Genomic DNA, 26,331 nt, shown 5'->3' on the forward strand with positions numbered 1-26,331 from the left:
TGCTCACAGTAGCAACCCACATGGGCAAAACGTGTTCCAATGCATTTCGATCCTAGCTCTGTCACCCGTTTTCCCATAAATCCTCATGGCTATAAATCTTGTTTAACTTCTAAATTTGACAAGCACCACACATGCTCCAAAAAAAGCATTGGTGACCGGTTTTACCAACTTGAAATGCATACAGGCTATTTGGAGACCGCAATTGCAGGTTAAAGTCCATTTGAGGCCGGTGCACTGATGTTCATTGTTACAGAGAAAATACATTTTCAACAGTATCGGGTTTTGTTTGCGGAGGCCGTTTTAGAAATATATATATCATGTCATGTTAGTCTTAATTCCCAGATGGTCTTGTAATGAATACTTCGTTATACATGCAGTGTCAGGAGAGTTTGGCGCCGCTCATGGTACGAGACAACTTTATGTCGAAATAATGGTGCAGCCTTTGGGTGACCGTGATTGCCCAAATGTATATCTTCATTAATGCAATGAGATCACTTAAGAAAGTAAGCTTTTGCGTAGATGTTCTCCTTAAAGATTTCTTTGAATTTTTTGGCACTGCACTCTTTGCTTTACTTATCGCTGCTCGCAGACCGGGGAACCCGATTACTCACTTGTATTTGCCTAATCACAGAACTTACTGAGAATGACCAAATGCTCTGCCTGCTTCCTATAAACTGACATAGCTTAATCAGTTGCGGCTCCTCCGAGGACTCTCAGACATGACTACTGGATTCCCTCTCTCTCTCTCTCTCTCTCTCTCTCTCTCTCTCTCTCTCTCTCTCTCTCTCTCTCTCTCTCTCTCTCTCTCTCTCTCTCACTTCCTTAATGAAAACCCATGGGATGTTATGGTTTATGGCCAGGTGACATGCGGTCATAGTTTATGTTGTGTTGTCCAAGTTATTTTCTTGTATTGGTTTTATATATTAAAACGATTCCTATGAGTCTGTGACGGATCAGTTGCTGGCAGGTGCTCAGTACGATGACCAGTGTAACCCGTGTCTCTCTCCAGTCCATTTTACAATGTTTTTTCTTCTTCCGGCTCTAACCCAGCCCGACCATAAACGGAGCCAAACCATGTTTGACATGAAGCCTGCAATAACACCAGAGGTCTCTCTGGAGAAAGTGAATATGGTTGAAATGAAAATCAGCGGGAGATACACTCATAACCGGATTTCGTCTGAGAGAACTCGGGCACATAAAGAGCCAACTATAGTCCTCTGCATGGCTCCTCTTCACTGGTCCAGTGCTACTCACGCATGTTTCGGTGTGTAATATATGTTTTACTTCGGCTTGTTAATGGCGTGTTATACGCCTTCAGCGATTCACCCACCAGGGTGAATGGATGTGATTATAATGCTGGTGTTTCTGAAGGCCGTCTTGGCCTACATGTGTCTTCAGCATGTTGTCTTCCACACGGCCCCGTCGACGCTGTCACAACAGTGTCTGAGCGTCGGCATGGCTACGGCTTTTGTTTATTATGCAGTATTGAGTTCTCGTCCGACGGTATCTAAGACCCAGCAGATGCTGTGTGTGTCTGCGTGTGAGACCACAGAGCATGTGTTTGTTTTACTTCTGTAAAAGACCCCGGCAGTGTAGACTGTTTTATTTAAGTCGTTTTAACGAACAGCAATTAGGCTTACTAATGAGACCTCGGGTTAGATATATTAGGACCCTCATTCATCCTGCTTTCTCTTGCCTTTTCCTTCCGTCTACAATTTCCTCCAGACTTTCTTTTTTGGGTTTATTGCACGCAGGCCGTCCCTCTCACTCTGCTTCATTTTTATCTGCTCCCTCCCTATTTTCTGAAACACACACACACACACACACACACACACACACACACACACACACACACACACACACACACACACACACACACACACACACACAAAAACCTGCATACGTACACTTACTAAGAAACAGACACGCACACACACCTGCACACTCTTTCCTAGAGACATGCACACACAACCCCCCCCCCCCCCACACACACACACACACACACACACACACACACATCCCCCTATCAGGCGTTGCACTCTGTTATCCGATGCACTGGTGTGCTGGCTCTGTACCACCCCCTCCTCCCTCTCTTGCACTGTACCCCATTGCGGCTCTTTGGCTTCTCGGAGCTACTTAATTTAGACAGCTCCCTTCCCGCTGTTCCAAATAAAACACCTGGAAGCAAGCAGAGTCTAGGAGCCGCGTCAATTTGGCCCTGTGAAAACAACAACATCCAAAATGATCTCTCTTAAGATGAGATATCGCTTCCCGTCCTCCCTGGAGGGAGGCTTATTCGCAGATTTATTCACACACCACCGCATCCCTCCCCCCCAATCACCACACACCCCACACACACACATGCACACAACACACACACACGCGCACAAACGCACACACAAATGCATCACTGCTGACTTCTTTATACAATTCCTCCCCACCCCACACCACCACCACTCACACACACACAAGCACACACACACATACACACACACAATGCATCACTGCTGTCTTATTCACACACCAGCCCCCCAAAGCCCTCTTCTTTGCTCTTGGAACTAAATAATTCCACCTGCTGCGTCACCATTCAGTCCCGCGTCGAGGACGAGGCGACATCAACGTCGGACGGCGCCCCTGGGTGGCAGCGTGCAGGGGAGCGAGGCAAGGGGCGAGAGGCAGAAACCAGCCTTTTCATTGGCCGCGGGATATACTTCTACTCTCTCCGACCCTCTCTTACTTACGTGAGTGTTTGTCGTTCCAGTCAGTCAGAGGGGCCGCGCCACACGCAAGCAGCTGCCAAACAATATGTTAAAATGGCACCGGATTGATTTGCACAAATTGCAGCAGGATTCTTTCTGTCAGGGTTGAGGGGAAACGGGGGAGTTGGATTGGAATGTGTGTGTGTGTGTGTGTCAGTGCGTGTGACTGTGTTAGTGTGTGTGTGTATGTGTCATTGTGTGTGTGTGTGTGGTTGTGTGTGTGCGTGTGTGTGTCTGAAGGCTAAAGTGGCAGTGATGATGGTGGGCAGTTCAATTGAAATGAGAACATGTCTCAAGCCGGGGCTATAAATTATACGTCTGTGCCGAGTTTGACCTCTAGGGCGGCCGAAACCCCTTCACTCCCCCGTGTACTTTGGAGCGCCGTAACGGTTTTCTACAATTTTCTACTAGGACTCCATCTGCTGGGTCCAGACAACGCCTGCTAGACACCGGAGGCACCATTCAGGTCTCCACAACGCAGGGTTCAATTGGGATGGTGATCAACCATCAGAAAATGAAACGTTCTCAATTGCAACAGATAAAGTAAAGGGTCACACACAAGCAGACACACACACACGTCCCTTCCAGCCCATGAGTTTGCCATGATGTAACAATTGGACACATAGCCATTTCTTTCTGCACATACACACGGACACGCACGCACGCACACACACACACACACACACACACACACACACACACACACACACACACACACACACACACACACACACACACACACGAGCACACACACACACGAGCACAAGCACACACGAGCACAAGCACACTCTTAAGTGTATAGGATCATGTGCATCTTTTCCAGGATACTCTGATTTGAACCCAGGTGACAGCAGCGTTTCTCCTCCTCCTTCTATCTCTGGAGGAGGATTTCAGAAAACATTCCACCTCCATTTTCTGAATGGCCCTCTGAAAACATTTGCCCACACTTCTGCCCGCCACCTTTGCATGACTTCTACACTGCCTCAACCCCGCAGGCGTGACATCCAGAAGACCAGGAGACTCGATGAGTACGAACAAAGGGCCACCCTTCACACCCAGCCAGGTCCTGTCTCCTTCAGGATTACTGTCTGTTTTGTAAAGACAGTTCCTCAAAACTGAACTACTGAACTACAAACCCAACCCCTTAGTGTTCTTTCTATAGATCTGTCTGAGACTCCTTGAATTCTTAGAGATATTTTCTCATAAATGTTTTGAAGGTAATTTAGCTATCTATCAATCATAGATAATAATTGGACATGTACTGTATATATTTTATCTTTATTTGTATTGTTTTTTTTATATTATTATTATAAAGGATATGAATTGGAACCTTTGTTTCTCCACAAAAAGTTGATTTGCATTAGATTGATTAGGTTTGAACTGAATGAACTTATTTGCGTGTGTATGTCTAAACAGAGAAAATCCAAACCCAAATAGAGCATTTTCAGTACCCAATGTTTGTCTGTAAAAAGTTGCCAAACCAATAGTCAAAGAGGAAATATGCTCTCAAATATGTGGTCGTGCGGACACTCTAAAAGGAAAGCATAGTAGCTACAGTGATTTTGTTATTCAAACATTTTATTTGATACTATTTAGTTCTGGGGCATTTGGCTCCAGCAAGCCGCCTCCATGAATAGATTGCAACTTTATTTAATCACTGTATTGCAGAGATATATAAAAGCTAATATGTTTCATTTTCTATTACATGTTTTTTTATCTGATGAAAGCACGTCCAAATTATATCCCCCACGTCGTGGTGAGTCTCTTCGTGTCCTAGTTTTGGATTGTCGGTGCCGTTAAAGTATATATAATCTTTTACTACTTACGGCACCGACAATCCAAAACCAAAGTGGAATTTAGATGGAAAAAGTGTGTAGTTCAAAAGGTGAGCAGCTTTTACTACTTCGCCACCGAGAGAGTTTGTTATGTACGATCATTCAAAAACCCCATGTTATTTCCCATAGACATTTGACAGATGGAACTGGAGCCTCGGAGGCGGGACTTATTCTTCAGAGTTCTGTTGACTGTATCATAGCAACCGGTAGCGTTTGGTTTCTATAGCAACTACAGCCCAGCTGGTTGGTAGCATAGCTGTTAGCAGCATTTGCATCAAAGGACAACTTGAAATACCAGGTAACTTTAAATCAAAGATTACGTTCGTAATAACACTTTGTAGAGCAATGTGAGTTGGTTAAGACAAGATTCATACTTTTACACAGCCAATGCGTCTTTTACCGTCCCAAACTAAAGGTATAAATTAATGTCACACCGTTAGAGATTCACTAAAGACATTAACGTCCGTTAGTAATACAAAGTGTTTTGAATTCGTCGTTATCAAAACGTAAGTTTACCATCTAAATATCCAAAATGTGATGTATTATTACATAGGCCTTTATTAAAAAAACATGCTTAAACATTGCTTTGAGTTTAAATAGTCTAACTTCTCAGAGCCAGTCTTTGGTGAGTTATTATGAATGAACGTTAGCGGCTGTAGCACTAGTGAGGCAGACCTCGCGCCGTGGTGAACGCGACACGTCCAGAGGTCTCTGCCTCTGTTGCTCTGTCGGTCACTACTGCGTTCCTGTATAGAGGATGCTGCAGTTTCAAGACCGACGTCCTAGGACCGCATTTTTAGGGGGGGGTTAAATCTACTTTCTGTCCATGTACATTGTAGTTATAAAGGTTTGTTTCACACAGATACTACTGACACCGCAGCCTCCTCTATTGCAGTTAAAAACTTCTCCTGTTGGTTCTGTCTCACAAGATGGCTCCCAGTGTGACGTTACACATTTCCTATGCTTAGGGTACTTTAGGAATGTAATGGAAGAAACATATTCAAGCAAACCAATGATAACACATATAATAAGACTAACAATAATGCTTATTTTACTATGTAATTGTTGATTGGTTCTCATTTTGCTGTTATCATCCGCATGGCTCATTTGCGGTTCCAGAGAAGTCCAACCGATGCGATGGGGGCATCACTGACCAGGGCCGCTCAGTGGACCACGGCCAGCTCTGGTAGTACTGGCAAACTGGAGATCACTCCAATCAATGAGTCGTTGTTGAAAGACATCCTGCACTTTGTGGAGCAGTTTGGCCTCAGGCATCCACAGGAGGCAGCTCACGTGTTTGAAGAGCCACTGCAGTGGACTTGCACCTTAGTGGCATCTGATTTCAATACCGACTACGACATCAGGTTTGTCTAATCATCAGGCAGGCTGCAGGCACAAGTCTGCTTTCAGTATTATCGGTGTGTGCGCAGGCCCTGTTGTTAGTAGTTTGGTGTGTTTGGGCATGTGGTTTCTGAACTCAGTATACACTGTTTAGATGCACCGTATAACGTTTTTTTATGTTTTATTTTCAGTTGGTCGCTAGGTAACCAATTAATCGCATACCTACAAGTAGATTCATTCAATATAATATAATACAATGAATTATATGTTCTATAATTGTTAAATATTTAATAGAATAGATCCAATTATGTTCTAGGATGTTATTATGTTTATTATGATGTTATTGGAAAGAACATATTATATTATGTTCTTTCCAAACAGCACACACGCACACACACACAGCGATCTCCACACAAATAAGGTTGATAGCGTAACAGCAACTAGATACATTTTAGATTTGAATTACACGTTCTAAAATCATTCAATATTTAATAAAACATGATACAATGAATCGTATGTTCTATAATCATTACAATAAATCGAATAATCCAGTCTGTCCAAGGTTCGCACAGGCACACAAAGCCTCGGAACCCACAGATAACTGCCAACAGGGGATCGGAGCCATGCGGCCTTCGTCGCAGATCTCCACCACGCTCGTTTCACAATGCCGTGTTTCATCCCGTTTTCCAGCCATGCAGATGTACGGTCCCAGGAAAACGACGGCAAAGGTCACCCCCTGCTCCGCCTCTCCCCCCCGACCGTAGCAGTGGGGAGCTTCAGCCAGCTCTCTAAGCTGGTGCAGCTGGCCGGGGATAGGGGGCTGACGGAGGTCGTAGCCTGTCTGGAAGGTATGGCAAGAGGCAACCGCAAGGACCAGATTTGAATCCCATTTGCATCCCTAAGCAGGGCCGCCGCCAGCGTACTTCCATACAACCCACAGACTTAATTTGTTTGTCCTGCTCGTTATCCTGTGCTTCTATCCAATTACGCTGCCGTGAGATTATTTTTTGTTCTAATTGTTTGCAGAGATAAACTTGCCATAGGGGCACATGCCAAAGCCGGTTAGGTTGAGGATAGATATATTTGGCTAACCCAACATAATATGACTGGGAGGAGGGAGGGGAGGGAGGGGAGGAATGGTAGAACATGCGCCTCGTTGTCCCGATTGGCTGAGGAGGTTTTGAGGAAAGAGTTGGATGATTTAGTTTTAGAAACGGAAACGCCACATTATACAGAGGCTCTGGTGTGTCTTCCTCCGAGACCCCAATGTGATCCGTGTAATGCGCTATATAAATTTCATTTATTATTATTATTATTACCTGTTGTTTACTCTAGAGGAGCCTAATGTTCTTTTCCACACATTGAAGACCCTACACCACCTTTATTCTGGCTTGATGGGGGGGCGGAGACACACAAGGGAGTCATAAATAGAGCTTTTGGTTAATGTATAATAATAACAACAACAACTGCAAATAAAATGGCACTTGCAATTGGCATCCTATTTTAAAAGCAAACCGAGATCTGGTGGTGAAAGTCCTGGGTTCCAGCCTCGCCACGGTCCTGGAAGGAGGCGCAGACACGTCGGCGCCGGAGCTGGTGGAGAAGCTGAAGGCAGAGGGCCCAGAGCAGGCCCAGGACTCTGAGGTCAAGGTGCAGCTCTTCCTCCTGCTCCAACAGCTAGACAACCAGCTCATCAGCAAGGCCCTCACAGACTTCTCCAAGTGAGTGCCTTGTGCCCGGTTCCCAATGCCCAGGGCCCAGTGGCCAGTTGCCCAGGGCCCGGGACAACAGTGCCTTCCCGGCTGCACTAGGCACGGTTCCTTCCCAGACCAGAAGATCTGGAAAATTAGGAATTGTTTATTTCAGGCCAAGAGTTATGTTGTGTACTAAGACACAGGAGTTGAAAGAATGTTGGAGTGAAGATTATTCATTTTCTTGGTGAAATTGTAAATTGGTAGATTAATGTAGGATTGGATTGTTTTGATTTGGCTACATTTTAGGAAAGTCTGAATTCAACAAAACAAAGCGGAAAACATTCCTGTCATTTTGCTGGAATTCGTAACTTATGTCTGGGTACAGGTAAATGTCTGCATAATCATAAACTCTGCTTCTAATAAGGAAAGAAATAACAAAGACAAGAGTGAGTCACAAAAGGTTTTTGAAACTTTAACTTAAAGTAAACCCAAGTCGACAATCCACATCTTTTGAATCTTCCTGATCATACTGACCAGCTTCCACTCCGAGAGTGTGTGTTTGCTTCTGATTAAGTCAGGACAGCTACATGACAGATAAAACGAGGAGAAAAAATATATCCCTGTATGTTTTGTTTTGACATTTTTTTCTGTCTCGCTCTCGCTCTCTCGCTCTCCTGCCACAGAGAAGTGGGAGTCAGACCGTGGGCTGTGAAGAATGAGGTGGAGCTGTTGAAAGGCTTCTGCAGCGAGGGAAACAAGCGAGTGTTGAAGTCTGTTCGATACACATCAGGTTTGAATTAGCCCTGTGCGCGTGTGTGTGTGTGTGTTTGTGTGTGTGTGTGTGTGTGTGTGTGTGTGTGTGTGTGTGTGTGTGTGTGTGTGTGTGTGTGTGTGTGTGTGTGTGTGTGTGTGTGTGTGTGTGTCGCACTTACTCGTGAGAGAAGCAATCACTATTCGGGCTTTTACTCAATATTCCAGAAAAAAGAACTGCCCAGTCGCACTTTTGACAAGAAGGAAAAATAAAGGACCACCAATGTCATTACATTTGTCGGATTGGAGTTTCTCGACCCATGAATCAATTCAATATTAACATCTTAGCTGATTTGCAATAGCAGAATAGTTATTCGCTCAGGGCATTGGACCACACACACACAGCTCAGGTGATCAGAAGCAAGCCTTTCTATTATTGAGAGAAATCAAAAAAAGCCTTCTATACTCCAAATCTGAAATACCAGGGCAACCGTGAAATATGACTGTGTCGTGATGCGGCCCTGATTTTTCGAAGGTGATTTATGCGGGGAAATGAAATCACGGCAGCTCTAAACTGGACTCTTGTATGTAGGCCCGGGACTGTACAGGAGGGGTGATCTGTCAATGTCCTTGGCAGAACCTGAGTTTTGCCATGACGGCTGCACTTATTGAACTCATTTGACGTATTATATCTATCAACGACAACTAGAAACCCAGGCAATAGTTCCATCCAGTCCCAACACACATACATTGAACAGACGCGGAGAGACACCCAGACAGAAAACCCAGACACCCAAAACACTATGTGAGGGACAAATCCCTCTTTGACCCGAATTCTAGAAACACAAGATAAACCAACGGAATAGGACTGTGAAGTATCTTTCCGAGAAGCATGACTCCCTTATCGTGATGATTTCTTCTATGCACAGATTATGAATTTTCCAATGGCTGTCGCAGCCCGCCGTGGAGGCAGGTGCACGGGGAGATTTGTTACCTGGTGGTGGAGCCCTGCGATAAGGATCCTCTCCACGTCACCTGCAGCAAGGCCGGAGTCTTCCTCAACCAGGTAAGACAGGAGATTTGGTTTTGATTTAAGATAAAAAAACAAACGTCATCGGGACACTGAATCATTTTAATTGCACATAAATGCTGAACTTGTGTTTGGAATATGCCTTGGATTGGGATAACTTAGTGTATAAGGGCAGGCTTTTTCACATGCCAGGATGGTATGATGCTATCGGGCCTGACACTGCCAAATTAAAACCCACCAGGCAATATAGTAACATATTAAGTCATATTTGGTTTGACAAGTACACATTCTCTCTCAATGTGTACCTGATGTGAGAGGCCATGTTGTGAGCTGTGGCAATCTTCCATTCTTCCAAAAGGGATATGTTGACAAACCGCATAGTTCCACATTGTTACAGTTCTAACAGTTCTTCACCTGTAGTGGTTCAGCCGAGGACACAAAACACTTATTGGTTTCCAAAAGGGTTACATTTTGACACAACACCACCTCAGGCTTCTCATGAAAATATTGTAGCGGTTTCACCTGTTTGGGTGAACAGACGTTTCTTCTTTCCTAGCTCTTAGTGGTTATTATAGTTCTCTTTTGAGTTCTCTCGCTGAGAATTCTGCGAAGGGACATGTGGGCTACATTAACGGAGGTTTGTTGTGTTGCAGAGATGATTTGAATGGATCTGACCACGTCTCTCCCTCTCTCTCTACCTCACTCTCCCGTGTTGACCAGGGTTTAAAACAGGCGGCGGAGACGGAGGACATCTACACCAAGACGAGTGACACATACGCAGACCTGTCGATGCTGCTGAAGAGCCGCTCCCCTCACTTTGCTGAGAACTTCAACAGTCAGGTAACGGAGTCTCACGGTAGACAAGGATACAGTTTCTCTCTCCCTCTCCCTCTCTGTCCGTCTATCTCTCTGTCTCTCTGTCTTTCTGTCTCTCTCTCTGTGTCTCTCTCTCTCTCTCTCTCTCTCTCTCTCACTCTCTCACTCTCTCACTCACTCTCTCGCTCACTCTCTCTCTCGCTGTCTCTCACTGTCATGTATTTTTCTAAGCGGTTGACGTTTGGCTCCAGCGAGCATGGAAGATGGCTCTGTTGAATAACCTCTTTGTTCCATACATAAGCGAGACTTCCAAACTCTCTAGACCTCTGATATACATTGATTCCATGAGTCATGCGAATATGTACGTGTGTGTGTGTGTGTGTGTGTGTGTGTGTGTGTGTGTGTGTGTGTGTGTGTGTGTGTGTGTGTGTGTGTGTGTGTGTGTGTGTGTGTGTGTGTGTGTGTGAATGTGTGCATGTGTGGGTGGGCGGGTGAAATCAGTGTTTGCACGTTGTTTCTCACCAGTGAGCTAGTGTCTGGATGTGTGCTGAAGAAAAAAAAAAAGCTTTCCGACGATTCCTCCTCAAGTCACATACCCCCCTCCCCATCTCCACCACTACTTTGTTCAACGCAAAAAATACACAGAGAAACATACATTCACACACACACACACACACACACACACACACACACACACACACACACACACACACACACACACACACACACACACACACACACACACACACACAAACACATAAACAGACATGCTGCCATGTGCAAAGACACTGAAATGCGGTTGATTCATTCAGTGGTGCTATTTCCTGCCCGAGCGATTCAATGACATAACAAATCAGCTGCCTAATTTCTGCCAGCTGTACTTGAAACCAAAACATAAATAAAGTATCTGTTAATCATTTGAAAATATGAACATGTTATTTCTCTTGCGTGCCGCAGTGTTTGTTGGAAGGCCGAGGCTCGACCCGAGCTCATCAACTGAGAGCGGGAAGCGGTGGCTTTTCAGCTGCCTTTCACAACAAGAACAGAAGCTTCTTCTATTTCTTGGCTTTTGGATGTCTCTGTGTCTACATATCATTTTCATCTCATCATCCTTTTAACCAAATCGTCTGTGGGGTGATGTCATACTACCAATATTTTGCTGTTTGCAGCTTTATAGATACTGAAGGTACGATTTAAGAATCGTATAGAGAAAGCTAGAGCAGAAAAGATCCCTTGCTCCCTACATTTCTCTGCCATTGAGAAAGGTTGCAATTCGCCCACCTGTGATTGACGGGAAAGATTGATTCCCCTAACCAATCACAGATGAGATGACCTGATTGGTCAGAAATGGGCCAGGAGCCGTTTTCAAGCTATAGGCTCTTACAAAGGGCACATAAAAAAAAAAAAGAGATATTCTCACAGCGCATTTCACTCACTAATGGCTGACGGATGGCTGTGCCATTTCTAACAAATTTCACTCAAGTAATAGCTCCTAAATCTTACCTACAGCACCTTTAAACGGCCATTACTTTCTAACCATTTAAAATAATAACATCATACTGGTCCCCATATGCTCTACTCAATGGGAAATGGGTTTCTATGATATGTGTCAAATTGTGGTCAGCCTGTGTGATTTCTTTACAGTAGGTGATAGAACACAGTGTGCCAGAGAGTGCCAGGGGCGGGTTTTGAGTGGCGGGCGGGCTGAGTGAAGGATTTTTACTAAGCCAGCGATTGGTGCCAAGCTTGAGAGAGAGTGAGAGAGAGCGAGAGGGAGCGAAAGAGAGAGAGAGAGACGTCCAGGCTTTTATGTTTTACGAGTCCGGTGTGAAGAGTGATGCCATGAAGCCCAGTCCTTTAAAGATGATGGACAGAGGCAGTAAAATAAACACTGTGGAGGAGTTTGCTCAGGGATAAATCATGGAAAGTGCCCATCTCCTCCGCTCCTTTGATGTGTCCATGGCTACACTCCGGAGTGGGCGTGCCCCAAAACATGCTCCTAACACTGCGCTTCATGCTTATTACAGGTTTAATAATTTATTTCTTAGCTCAAACATGACACATTTCCATGATGGGACAATCTTTTTAAAATTATTTTATCACTTTTGTAGTTCAGAATGGCCGAGACGTAAAGAGCACAGAAAGAAAGGCATACATTATTGCCTAGATCGTGCATCGCTGAGGCGTGAAATCGTTGCAGGTGCTACTTGATGGAGTAGAAGCTGCTTTGTGATTTGAGTTATTATTCAAGACGGTTTGGTTAGCAGGACCTGTCTGTCAGAAATGCAATCCTGCGAGGATCGGTTTGCGGTTCTCTGATTGCAAAGCAGCAGGTCCCCCCCCCCCCCCCCGGTGCTCAGCCAAAGAAAACACACCTAATCTCCCAAAGATATCTGTGTTTTCCAATGCGAGGAAGCACTTTTAAAAACTTTATTAGGACAGACAGGCTCAATCAAGCGACGTTCGGGCAGAAAGTTAAATGAATATGGTCTGCCTTTCTTATTCCCGTCATCGCCGCTCAGCCGAGATTGTTTGCGCCTTGCCACAGACAGCCACTTTATGGCGGGATGGCTGCAGATTTGCCGTGCAGTTCTTTCCGACCCACAGCTGTGGATCAGGTCATTAGATATAAGGCTGCCCGGGACACATGTAAATATTTAGACGCTGCTTTTTTTTTTCTCCCTTTTTGGTTCAGTAGCGGATGGAAAAATAAATTTAAACAAATGAGAAAAATGAATAAAGTGATGGATGATTGAATGTGGCCTGTGATGAAAATACTTGTTACTGAGAACCATGTGCAGAGCTGTGGGCGTGCCTCGCCGCGCCGCCCCTCTGCGCGCACACACCAGTGCCTGCTGGCTCCATCGGTGTGTTGCCGAAGCTGCGGGAGAGAGGCACCTGTGATGGGGAGCGTTGCTGCGGAGGGCCCGGAGCACATGGCCGATGTCCATTTAATCTATAATGGAGTTAAAGAAGTCTGGATGCTTTAATACGAATCAGAACGTGGTGCTTTTAAGGCGAATAAATTGGCCTGTGTGTTGCCAACAGCGGCACTTTATGTTATATGAAAAACAAGCCTTTTTGGAGAAGTGACGTGGCGTGCCTTGGCTACACCAACACCGAGAACTGAGTCCCGTCCATCAATGACAGTCCGAGCTATTTTGCGCCTAGCAGGTGTCTCTGATTTAAAAACCTCCATGCCTCCAAACCATTGACGTGCATCTCATTGGCCAACACATGCAGGTTGTAAAGTCAGACAGAGAGACCTTCAAACTACCATTTAGAGCCCCCCCCCTCTCCTCAAAAAAAAACAACCGCGCTGATTAACAATGACACAACCGCTCCACTCCAGCCGTGCCAAGCCGTGAGGTATTCGGGTGGAGGATTGCTAAGGAACAATACCCTTTTCTTGATAGCGTGTGGGCCAATTAACTGAGGGGTACCTCTCCTGTTCAAAAAAACTAAAAACTCTAGGAATATGTTTTTTGTTACAATGGGCTTTTTATTCCCATGGTCTCATACGGGCTGAGTCGCTACACAGGCTCTGGGGCCGAGGCGACTGCGCAGAAGAGGGGACTGCTGTTAACGGGATGTCCCTGGTGCTTTTCTTCTTTCCACCAACCCTGATTAGTTCTTATTTGGCTACAAAGGGACCAGCCCTCCTTTTCGTCCATATAGCTGTGTTTTATTCATCAGAAAAATTAATAACAGAAAATAAAGAAAAGGGAAAAAAGGGGCAATATGAGAGATGGCGGCTGGAAAGATATTCCTCTGGAACTGTGGAACAAATACTTAGTTTACAGAACAATTATTCAGAGTTAGTTTTGCTTTCAGTCTTCGAAATACACAAGCCCACGTCTATTTAAACTCTATAACAGACTCAATTTATTGTGTGTGTGTCCCACTGCTAGCATTCAGTGCTAATAAGAGGTTCACTACTTCTTCGTCTCTCTCTCTTCCTCCCTCCCTCTCTCTCTTTTCTTTCTTTGCCTGGTTTTCAACAGGATTCTGCAGTTCAAGAAAGGCTTCCATCAACACAAAAGGTCCAACATGTGGAACCGGTTGGTGCGGAGGAACAAGGCCAACCCCAGAGGTCTTGCAAGCATCAGGAGAAGAATGCGCCCAAGATGGCGAGACGGCAAGAGCACGCGGTGAACACGACGAGCAGCAAGAAGAAATTGGAACCATCCCTCAAATGGAAGAATCTCGGCCTCACGGCTCCCTTTGAGTAGGTGATAACCCCCCTCCCCGCTCACAAGATGTTGTACAGGCTGCTATGTGGGGCTTTGTCAACCGCCCCCCCCCTCCCCGCCTTCCTTCCACAGACACACAAACACACAAAGACGCACACTCCAACAGACAGACACACACACACTCTGCGGTTGTAGGGCCTGGGCGTAAGGCCGGGGTGATGGCGGAGTCAGCCACGTGCGCTCTGTCGGGTCTGCCCCACGCACGCGCCAACACTCACACATTATACAGAGACGGTTGTACGGATAATGAATTTCGAGGCTAGAGCGCACATATTCCTGATTATACGACGATCTCGGGTAAATGGCCGCGTTTCGCAGCGTGGAAAGCCTCTCTCTGCTCAATTACAGACACACACACAGACACACACACACACACACACACACACACACACACACACACACACACACACACACACACACACACACACACACACACAAACGCATTTCGGAGAAGTCTATAGGAAAGAAAAAAGGATCCCCAAAATGATCTGTCACATATGTTTTCTGATTGATAAAATAGATTTAACTGGGCCTGAGCTGTTGCAGCTGTACCTTGTGATAACTGTCCCCATTTTGAGAGTGAGAGAGAAACTGGCTCGCGATAAAAGAATCTTGGTTTTGCGAAAGAAAATGCCCGCTGCGAAGCATTAAATAATGAATATGTTAGAAAACGAGGCAATTTTCCAAATAGGAGCGGGCATAATGACTCTCATTATGTCTGTACAGCGAAGCGCAGCAGAGGAAACCCAGTAAGAGCACTGGGAGGGAGAGGGCCGGCGAGACGCAGGAGAAGATCCTGAGATCCACCAAGGGCAACTTCTCCGTGGCCTCCCTACCCGGGCACCAGAAAACGTGAGCGTATTCCTCTAAATGTCTCCGTCCCCTCAACCCCCACAGTTCTTCCTGATTTGGATTGAAGCAGGGTTTGAACTTTGCCCTCTTGCAAATGTAGTCGCTTTCCCATGATAAAATCACCCAAAAGGCCGTGGCTTCTTTCACAAGCTATTGAATGCACATATCATCTCGGAATAGCGCGGTGCGCATATAGAACACATAGTACTGGGCAACCAGCACACTGCTTCCTGCTTCCTGCCCTCTGGCAGCCTAGCCCTGCCAGCTGTCCCCATAACTACCCCTGCCAAGGTGCTTATATACCCGGCCACTTTGTGGCCACAGGTGGACCGGATCGATCGGAGACACCTCCATGCGATAGCGTGCATTTCGCTTGCGCTGCCTTTGAATCTGAAGTGGGGTTCATGGCTGAGCGGGGATGGTCGGAGGGCTGTGTTCTCTGAGGAGGACTCAACCCCTGCGCACGCCACGCAGCAGGCCGGCCTAGGGCCGATTAGAAACCTCTGGCCTTCCCTGACGAGGGACGAACCGGAATAACCTGTGCATGCTATCCGTGCGTTCAGCAGAAAAGCCTTCTTTTTTTTCCCCCCCCCCACGCAACAACGTTTGAACTCATACCAGATTTTATTGCACTGCGGTGCCCCGTTTGGGGGAGGGGGGGGGGGTGGGGAGGTTCGGTCACCCGAGTGGCCCCGGCGACTTTAAAAGGCCATCTGCGTTTCTGTTTGCATGTACAGCGGTGGTGAACGGAGACCCCCCCCCCCCCACCACCACCCCCTCATCCATCTCTCTTTGTATCGTAATGATGACTCCAGTCCGCCTGTTGCTTCATTTGAATCCTTATATATCCCTGCTGCATAGGCTCTGGGGGAACTTGACCCTTGAATTTTTGCTAAGAAGCTTTAATGGGGAGGGAGGGGGGGGGGGGGGCAGAGGGTTGTCCTTTGTGTAGGTAGACCAAGCTGGTTCTTCCATTAAAACAAAAGAAAAACAGGAAAAGAGATTGGGTGAGTCAGGACGCTGACAAATAGTGTTTTGGTGATCCGTCCAATCATGCATTATTGCTTTCCATATCTATGACTGACTCTGTTCCTTCGGAGCGGCTCCAGTATAGCCTCTGGCTCTGCTCCTATGCTCCTCGGACCTACCGATAACCCTCCCCCCTTCTTTAAGAGGAAGCAAAAAGAAAAGTCTCTTAGGAAACCTACCGCAAATCATTCAATAATGAAAATAGCTCCTAAAATAGGAACCTTTATGACTCATTTCTGCGTCATTACAGTGAAGCAGAGCAGAAGAAACCCAGTAAGGGATCTGGAAAGGGGAGGGCGGGCGAGACGCAGGAGAAGATGCTGAGGTCGGAGAGCAAGAGGAAGGCCAACTTCTCCTTGGCCTCCCTACCGGCGCACCAGTCCTCCCAGAGAAGGTGAGCTCCTTCCTGGTTGCCCTGATAAATGTAAATGTAAATGTAAATGGACTGCATTTATATAGCGCTTTTCTAACCATTGGCCACTCAAAGCGCTTTACAATATTGCCTCACATTCACCATTCACGCACACATTCACGCACCGACGGCGGAGTCAACCATGCAAGGCGACAGCCAGCTCGTCGGGAGCTAACAGTCAGGGTTAGGTGCCTTGCTCAAGGACACCTCGACACTCAGCTAGGAGGAGCCGGGGATCGAACCAACAACCTTCAGGTTACCAGCCAACCCGCTCTACCTCCTGAGCTACTGCCGCCCTATGATACTCTGGCTTCATTATCCTCCATTATAAAGCTTTGTTATAACCCCCCCCACCCACCCTGTTCACAGTAAGACGGAGGAGCTCTTCAGCGAGAGCTCCTCGGAGAGCGAGGAAGACGAGGAGCAGCCAGACCGCCGGCCCAAGAGCAACATGGACCTTCCCTCCGAATACTGGCAGATCCAGAAACTGGTCAAGTACCTCAAGGTACGAGAGAACGGAGAATTACAAGGAACAACAACAGCGCTTTTGTGTGTAAAGTGTTAGTCGGCTAAATGACAGGAAACAGGCGAACTCTGCTCTTTTTCTCCTGTTTCGTGCAGGAATTTTCTACTGACCCCCGGGTCGAATATTCCGAGGTATTTTCCTTCCAAAGGGCCATTGGCTAAGTCTAATGTCAAGTGAAGCATTCTGGGGCAATCAGTGTAAAACCCAATGAGCTAAATAAAACGGCACCGGTGAACATCACTCCTGAGCGCTCCCTTGCACACAACCGGTTACATACAGCGTCAGTGTACATGGCGCTGGGGTGCGGTGAGCGAGGGGTCAATGGGGACCGTCCACGCCAGAGGGAACACACTGTGAAGCTGGAAAGGGCCATGGAGCTCTGGTGCAGCGCTGCATCGTAGGATGCTTTTATATTTGAAGCGATTGGCTCCGGTTTCTGACACCGGCACAGTTAGGTTTTGTTTTTTAGGGTTTGTGCAAGGGGCGAGGGGCGGGGTGGGGGGGGGGGAATGGGGATTGCTGTCCGACGATGGCAGCTGTGCAATAGGTTTGCCCCGAGAGCACGGAAGCATAGGAATGAAGCGCGCCTGTGATAGGTCTGACAGGGCATCTGGTGAATATTAATGTGTCAAAACATGGCAGGGGCACGAAACGAAAACAACACACATGCAAAAGACAAAAAGAAGAGAAATGCCAGTGACCCAGACTGATCGGAAATAGCTTGAGGACGCCTGACTTCCGAGAAGACTCCGCCCAATCTGTCGGACCAGACAACAAAACTTATGGAGAACATGATGCAACTTCTCACCTCGCTGGGCTTAGTGGCACACTTTAAGCGTTCCCCTCCATGTTCAGTAATGAGCTCAAATGATGCAACGCAAATTCAGCGCCTTTAATTTGAAGTGAAAAAGAAAACAACTAGACTTTTGCATGCAGAAAAGTGTGGTTTTGCAAGGAAAAATATCATTAATGACACTGCCAAGGTACACTTGTAGTTCAACTCTGAAGTAGATTAAGCAATTTAGGCTTAGTAAAAAATGGCAGGAAAATGTGCACTTTAAAAGGCTTTCAGGCTTTCCCCAAAAAGCACAAATGAACATTAACAATAATACAAAAGATAACACTGCTTTCACTTTGCTCTATCTCAGTGGAATTGTTATGCGATACTTCTAGGAGTGTGTTTCTATGTCTTTTAACATGTGTGTGTGTGTGTGTCTATGTGTGTGTCTCTGAATATATATGTGTGTGGGTGTGTCTGTGAATCAATATATGTTTGTGTGTGCATGGGTCTGTGAATGTCAATGGGTATGAGTGTTTGTGTGTGTGTGTGTGTTTCTGACTGTGTGTGTGTGTGTGTGTGTGTCTATGAATGTGGGTATGTGTGTGTGTGTCTGTGCGCGTCTGTGAATGTGTGGCTGTGTGTGTCTGAATCTATGTGTGTGTGAGTGGGTGTGTTTGTGTGTGTGTGTGTGTGTGTGTGTGTGTGTGTGTGTGTGTGTGTGTGTGTGTGTGTGTGTGTGTGTGTGTGTGTGTGTGTGTGTGTCTCCCCAATGAGACGAGTCGCTGTGCAGAAGGAACCAGCACGTGGCACCGTTATTCCCTGGGTTTGTCCAGTAGTCGTTTATATAATATCGCTTCCGTCAGAAACCCAAGCCAGACGAGAGCCAAGACAAATATCTGGTTTATTTTAGGCGCACATCGCAGCCTTTTTTATTGTATTTTTTTTGCTGCTTCTTTTTGTCCCACCGCGGTATAAGATGAACCTATCTGCTGCTGAAAGCTGAAGTGACACACTGCTTCTGGTATTTCTTTGTGTTTCAAAAATATTTACAGAAGGATATTTGCACAGGGGTTGGATATCTTAATATAAGGCATTTAGTATTCAAGCAATTTGGGGGTTTTGCCTTTAACATGACTTCATGGCTTTGACATAAGTGTGTGTGTGGTGTGTCTGTGTGTGTGTCTGTGGGAGTGTGTGTTTGGTTATTTTTTCTGTCGGGGGGGGGGGGGGTTGTTGTGAGCGTGTGCTTGTGCGTGTGCGTTGAGGTAGGTTTGACCAGCCTGAAACAAACAGCTGATTAGGTGAATTAGGTTTACATACCTAGTTATTTTGCAACATGAGCAGTGTGTCATAGAATATAGTGTTTTACCAGCTGGGAACAGTTAGCCTGCTGTGTCCCGTGATATGCTAGGTTTGATCAGAGACAGATGAGTGTACACCTACACACAAGAATTTTTCATATTTAAGTTTATTTTCATTGGATAAATGGGGGAATACTATAAATGCCAATACAAAATGTAGGATTTGTTTCTAAAGTACATTTATTTCCATTAAGTATTTCTAATGTAAGTACTTTCACATTTTCATCCAGCATTTTAAGCAGACAATCACGCATCACAATCATAGAGAACAGGAAATCACAGGCTTTTTCTAATTAAATGGTGTGAACACCATGTTGTTGCCAAAAGCCATCACATGTTGTTTGTTTAACGTTAAGCAAACTTCAGGGGAGAAAGATCCAGAAGTGGATAAGAAGGCCTCGTTTCCTCCTTGCCCCAAATGCATTGGTGTGTGTGTGTGTGTGTGTGTGTGTGTGTGTGTGTGTGTGTGTGTGTGTTTGTGTGTGTGTGTGTGTGTGTGTGTGTGTGTGTGTGTGTGTGTGTGTGTGTGTGTGTGTGTGTGTGTGTGTGTGTGTGTGTGTGTGTGTGTGTGTGTGTGTGTGTGTGTGTGTCGGTGTCGGTGTGTGTGTGTGTGTGTGTGTGCCCACCCAAATTATGTTTCTCTCCCTCTGCTGGCCAGACTCAGTACTACCACCACCACCACAGGCTCCTCTGGGGAGAGCCTAATTGCTGCTAATTGCTATACTAAACGTAATACAGCCTCCCTGTGTGAGTGAGCCCGTGTCGGCAGATTTTCTTCCTCCCAGAGGTGAGTCTGTGGCTAATTACTAAACAGTGAACATCCGTGAGACCGTAGTTGTACACGCAGAGCCGCAGTCTAAAGTCTAACCCTAGTAATGCTTTTATGAGGTGTTTAACGTGGATACTTCACAGCCGTCCCCCCATCCTCCCTCACTCCCCCCTCCCTCCCCCCTCCGTGCAGTCTCCCCTATAAGCCTCACCGCTTGCTTAGCACGTATCGCCCAGGATCGTCAGACGGCGGCGGCTTTCTGAAGCGTTGGTGTTTTATTTAATAGCGTCTCCTATTTCAAATACCGGATCCAGCAGCGACCGCAAAGCATTTCATCCAACATCTCCCCCCCCCCCCCGGTCTCTCCTATCCAGCGACCATATAGCAGAGCAAGGTAATGTTTGCACTTCTCATTCCCAACCCTCGAGTTCTCTTCACATCTTGCTACCGAGACGGTAGCAAATGATGGCAAAGAACACCCCCCCCCCCCCCCCCTCCCAGCCTCTTGCATCCTGCTGCAGTCGACGGCTGTCAACAAAGGGCCCCCCCATCACGTACCGAGGTCCATAAAGCACAGGCCCCTGCACCACTCCACCGGTCAGGGGGCCCGCCGTGGTGCAGTAACTTGTTGCTGCAGTGCTACACGCACTGCAGCAGACTGGGCACACACACATACACGCACATGCTAAAAGACACGTTTACACACATACACACACACACATGAACACACACACACACACACACACACACACACACACACACACACACACACAAACACACAAAGCCCACACACACAGATATTCACACAGACACACATAAACGCACGTGCTTACCGACACCTTTATACACACACACACACACACACACACACACACACACACAGACACACAGACACACACACACATAGACACTTATGCGCATGCACTTACACATTAACGCACCATCCAGACAGCTCCAACCGTCATCCACAAGGTCAAAAGGGTATCTCTGAAAGTCACTTTAAACTCATCCCTGTTGTCCCTCCCCAGCTTGTTTTAGTGCTATGAGTTATGGATCCCGCTGCAGCTCCATTAGGGGAGTCTGCTAGGCTTTAGGGATGCAGTCAGAACACTCAGCCAGGCCTTAAGAAGTAGGGAGGGTGAATCAGGTTAAAGCATGCAGATGCTCGTCATTTTAAGTTCCCAGTCTTCATAATTTTTTTTTTGCCATTATTCAATTTTTTATTTTGCCCTTGTGTTGTTCTCTCCCTATTTTGGATCAGTTTGCAGCTTTCCAGTTTATTCTGTTCTAAGCTCTATTAAGTAATGTTCCCATTCTAAGCGCACTTATTTTTGTCCAACACTTGACTCAATTGACCCAATAATGCTGTAATAAAGTCCATTGCTACACACCACCTCTGTGGCTGCCACACTCCAACTAGGGGACCTTTATTGGGCTCCTCCAGACAGGGACGCACGGGGTGGGGTTGGATATCCGGTTCATTGTAAGTTCTGCATATAACGACATATGACCCGGTGCTCCATGTTGCCATGCAGGAGTTCTCTTCCTGAGCGTGTGTAGCGTTGGCTGGTTCAACCTGTGCACACCGATTCCTCAATGTGCAACAGGTGTGCAGCCTCAGCCAGCCCCAGAGTCCAATCTGACTCAAACAGGAGAGGCTGCTGAAACCAGCCATCATCCACACGCACTCCCTCAGAGGCAAACAGGCCTGGCAGAACAGTGTACTATTTATGAGAGTCGCTCCAAAGTAAAGCATATAACCATGAGGTCGAGCGGTTGCTTCCATCGGTTCCACTCTGAGCATCTCCCTCTGCCAGGGAGAGAGTCAAAGACCCCCCCTCCACCCCATCTTTGCACGTTTAAAACACTGTCAGATGTTGTCAATGTTTTCAAGAATGTCGACAATACTTCAAGACCAAAGTTCTAACCCAAATGGAAGCATATGATCTGTTTTCTGTTCTCTCTGCGATCCGCTTCTAAACATAGCTTCTCCTTCTCCCTGTTTTTTTTGCTGCTGGTGGTGGTGGTGATGGTGGTGGTGGTTGTGAGGGGTGGGGGGTGTTGTTTTTACAAGGTACCAAGCTGGACCGGCCAATTCCTTTGAAGACAGGCAGGCAGAGGAGACAAAGGAAGCTGTAGATTCACTGCTGTTAATGGGCGAATGGTTTGCATTTGGCGCTGGCGATATGGGGAACACATGTGCCCTTCTATCCTCGATGTGTCAGAATGCTCCATTTTTGTTTTTGTTTTGTTCACTCTAGGAATGGAAGAAGGGGTCGCACGATCAAAACCAACTGGGGTCCGTGGGTTTTCCTCCATCGATGGCCTTATTGGGGTGTGGTATAATGACAGGGCCACATTTCTGCACTTTCTGTACGTGAAAAGACACAGGCACAGCGTATTTTGTGGTCCAAATCATGCATTTCTTTCCCCGACGTGACAGGGGTGTAGAGCTAGGAAGCGGCTTTGAACCTGAAAAGCGTTCCTTCAAAATTCCCTCGTTCTTTAAAGTCTATCTCTGCTAGTATTGGAATGATCGAGGGGGGAAAAAAAAGGATTGCGGTTTTTCCACATAGCAGCTGATTTCTGGGCCCACGTTGGCCTATCGCGTATCAAAGCCTGTCTCGGGAACTGTTGTATATTCCAGTGTGAGGTATAAACATCTGCTGCCGTCTGCCCTTCGCAGATCAAACCGTTGTATATTCACAAGGTTTTTATATTGGAACTATGTATAATACAGACTAAATATAGCACTATTACAAGAAAAAGAGGAAAAAGTCTGCAGTACAGTACAGTGCTTGGAATACCACCATGACCTAACCCTAAGATTGTTATGTGCAGTGCCATAGGGCTGTCAGTGCTTCACCACAACTGGAACTCGACGGGGATCTATGCAGTGCTGAAATTGTCAAACAGCGACAAGACACAAACACTACATTTAGCACGAGCGCGCCAAGAAAAGCCGGGATTAGTTCCAGTGCAACTCATTTGAGGGGTTTGGTCTCATGTTGCTTGCTTGTTTTGAATCGTACAAGTATTTTTTTTTTGTTGAAGTTGGGTGCACATTTGGGTTAAGCAGCACCTAATCAGTTACATCTCCTTGTTCCATGTCTAATGTACCAAGGGGCTTTAGGAGTGCATTTCTGAACCCTCTCCGCCAAAACCACTTGTTGACCTAATAGTGCTTTTCTTACCAAGTCTAAAATATATTTTGCCTATTTGTATATAGCAACTGTCAAAACAAGATCCCCTAAAATTGTTACTTCAAATCCTTTTTCAAGTTGTTTTTTCTTTCTTTGTGGCGGCGGCCGGGGCAGGGGGAGGGGGCAGTCGGGGCGGTGGGGGGAGGGGGGGTTTGTAGCTCATTCTCATCTTGGGTCATTGTCTAAGCACGGGGTTCCAGGCCTCCGCTGGGCGCGGCGGCCATAAGCACTGCTCTGTTCCCTTAGTAAATCGCTTCTTTCCCCCATCAGTGTTTACCACCACAAAGCTAAACACACACCAGGCTGCGGTACAAACAAATATAACCCCGAGCTGTAGTGGAAGGAAGGAGATGGGGGGGAGGTTGGGGGGGGGGGGGGAGAGGTGGGTTGTTGTCTTTCTTGTTCTCCCCCTACTTTAAATGTCTGTTTAATGTCTCTCTCTCTCTCTCTCTCTCTCTCTCTCTCTCTCTCTCTCTCTCTCTCTCTCTCTCTCTCTCTCTCTACTTCCCATTCATCTGTGCTTGGCATTCATATTATCTCCCAGCGTGGCGACCAGACGGCCACTGTGATTGCTCTGTGCTGCATGATGGACTTCAACTTGGCGCAGGAGACGTGCCAAATGGCCATCCGGGACGTAGGTGGCCTGGAGGTGCTCATTAACTTGCTGGACACAGAAGAAATCAGATGCCAAGTGAGTCGCTGTGCCAACGGTGTGGGCCCTACCGTGTTCCCGCAGTGCTCAAACAGAGCCGGCCCTGTGTGGCAGGGTTTGAGAGAGAGAGACACACACACACACACAGGGTAGCAATTATTCTCAGATAGACCTAATAACATGTGTGGGTGCTTTCTAACCTGCTTTTATGAAGAATTTTTTGATCTCTCTATTTATAGTGGGGATGTGGGGGAATGTCGAACCAGCGGATAGTGCTCTAATTCAGCAAGGCAGATGTGTGAAATCAGACTGTCATTTGGCATTGCCTAAACCTTAATATTACGACGGGTGCATTTCATTATCGCATTAAACGGATCGTTTTGATGTACGTGCGTGCACGTGTGTGTGTGGGCGCGTGTGTGCTTGTGCTTGTGCTTGTTTTGCCTGTGGTAGATCGGTTCGCTGAAGATCCTGAGGAAGATCAGCCAGAACTCCCAGATTCGCCGCGCCATCGCGGACCTGGGTGGCCTCCAGACCATGGTGAAGATCCTGGACTCCCCCGTGGTGGAGCTCAAGGCCCTGGCCGCTGAGACCATCGCCAACGTGGCCCGGTTCCGAAGGGCCCGCCGGACCGTTAGGCAGTACGGAGGCATCAAGAGGCTGGTGAGAAGCTGCTGGAATGAAGACACACACACACACACACACACACACACACACACACACACACACACACACACACACACACACGTCACACGTCACACGTCACACACACACACACACACACACACACACACACACACACACACACTTTTACAAACACAAAGGGAACTCAGGTTCAGTATGTGGAACAATGGAGGACAAATGGAGTGTCTGTTAGTCATTAAACGGTATAGACCACCAGTGGGGGAATCTTTAAAACATGGCCCACTGGAGAGGCTGTCTTGACAATGGAAGTAGGCCAAATCAAAGTGGTATGTAGTATTTATCACACACTTCCTCTCGTCAATAATCGTAAACAGCTTACTGTGTGCATAGATGTGCAGGTCGGAATCAACCGACCAATCACGTCGCGGTTTTAGTCTAATATCGATACCAAGCAAACTGATGCCTGATTCCAACCCCTTTGGTTGGGTCTAACGAAAAACAGTAGACCCACCCAATCATGCCCCTGCTGTAATCAAGTGGAAAGACCCCACCCTCGTGTCTGACTAAACACCGGAGCCGGCCACGGGGGTGAAACAGATAGAAGATCGCCGACATCCCGTGACCTGCGTTCCTGTTTATTGACAGAGGGTGATTAAAGCCCCCCGTGCCTTGTATTTTTTCCCCCGAGCCCCCCTGAACATCGGATGTTCTCCGCGGAGGGTTGATTAATTTCACGCTCGGCTCCAGGTCTGACTTCAAACTGCACGGTGTGTAGCGGCCTGGCCTGCTCTGTCTCACCGGAGCGCAGGAGCTGTTGATTAAATGGCACTTACTGATGTCAGAGATGGTCATCGCACACAGGGCATTTTTTTTCGTTCTGCGGGCCCAACGTCAACATCTTCCCCCGGCTGCTTTCCACTCCCGAGCGTCCCCGGCTTTTAGATTCTCTCCGGCCCGTCGGTGGTGGTGATTGAGTTTTAATGATCTCCTTCCCGTCATGGCCGGCAACTTTGCTATTCTCATCTGGCGACCACTGCCATTATCCCCCTGTGCAACGGCCAATAGAATCAAAGTCCTTGAAGCTCATTCAAGCCCTCATCCCCCTCCACCGTGGGTGTGCTATGCCTCTCCATCTCACCCGTGATCAGGTGGAGCTGCTGGACTGCGCCCCCGACGCGGCCACCCTCAGCGAGGAGCAGGAGAAGGAGGTGGAGGCGGCGCGCTGCGGGGCCCTGGCGCTGTGGAGCTGCAGCAAGAGCACCCGCAACAAGGAGGCCATCCGGCAGGCGGGAGGGGTGCCGCTGCTGGCCCGGCTGCTCAAGTCCCCCCACGAGAACCTGCTCATCCCCGTGGTGGGCACCCTGCAGGAGTGTGCCTCAGAGGTGGGTGTCCGCTGTCGTCAAGGTGCAGCGAAAACCACAAGAGTAATGTCGTTTGGTTTAAGATGAACAAAGGGATTGGGGATGATTGATGGTCGGTTTCATGTCTCTCGTTCACTGTCTTACAGGGCAGCTACAGGGTTGCAATTCACAGCGAGGGCATGGTGAAGGACCTGGTGACTAACCTGAACAGGGACAATGAGGAGCTCCAGATGCACTGTGCCAGCGCCATCTTCAAGGTAGC

At 47.1% G+C, this 26,331-nt stretch overlaps 1 protein-coding gene across 1 annotated transcript in view; it reads left to right on the forward strand.

Moving 5' to 3' along the window:
- Window positions 1-4,787: 4,787 nt before the first annotated feature.
- Window positions 4,788-26,331, forward strand: part of odad2 (outer dynein arm docking complex subunit 2) — a 42,429-nt gene continuing 20,885 nt past the window's right edge. The window contains exons 1-15 of the mRNA XM_030349709.1: window positions 4,788-4,892; window positions 5,714-5,958; window positions 6,626-6,783; window positions 7,446-7,656; window positions 8,313-8,419; window positions 9,309-9,445; window positions 10,130-10,249; window positions 14,230-14,453; window positions 15,205-15,330; window positions 16,610-16,753; window positions 17,141-17,276; window positions 23,956-24,102; window positions 24,517-24,726; window positions 25,857-26,090; window positions 26,216-26,326. Of these exons, the coding sequence (XP_030205569.1) occupies window positions 5,732-5,958; window positions 6,626-6,783; window positions 7,446-7,656; window positions 8,313-8,419; window positions 9,309-9,445; window positions 10,130-10,249; window positions 14,230-14,453; window positions 15,205-15,330; window positions 16,610-16,753; window positions 17,141-17,276; window positions 23,956-24,102; window positions 24,517-24,726; window positions 25,857-26,090; window positions 26,216-26,326 (2,292 nt within the window). The 5' untranslated portion in view covers window positions 4,788-4,892; window positions 5,714-5,731. The remainder of the gene's footprint in view (window positions 4,893-5,713; window positions 5,959-6,625; window positions 6,784-7,445; window positions 7,657-8,312; window positions 8,420-9,308; window positions 9,446-10,129; window positions 10,250-14,229; window positions 14,454-15,204; window positions 15,331-16,609; window positions 16,754-17,140; window positions 17,277-23,955; window positions 24,103-24,516; window positions 24,727-25,856; window positions 26,091-26,215; window positions 26,327-26,331) is intronic.

This window comes from Gadus morhua, chromosome 23 (assembly GCF_902167405.1).
Source record: "Gadus morhua chromosome 23, gadMor3.0, whole genome shotgun sequence".
NCBI lineage: Eukaryota > Metazoa > Chordata > Actinopteri > Gadiformes > Gadidae > Gadus > Gadus morhua.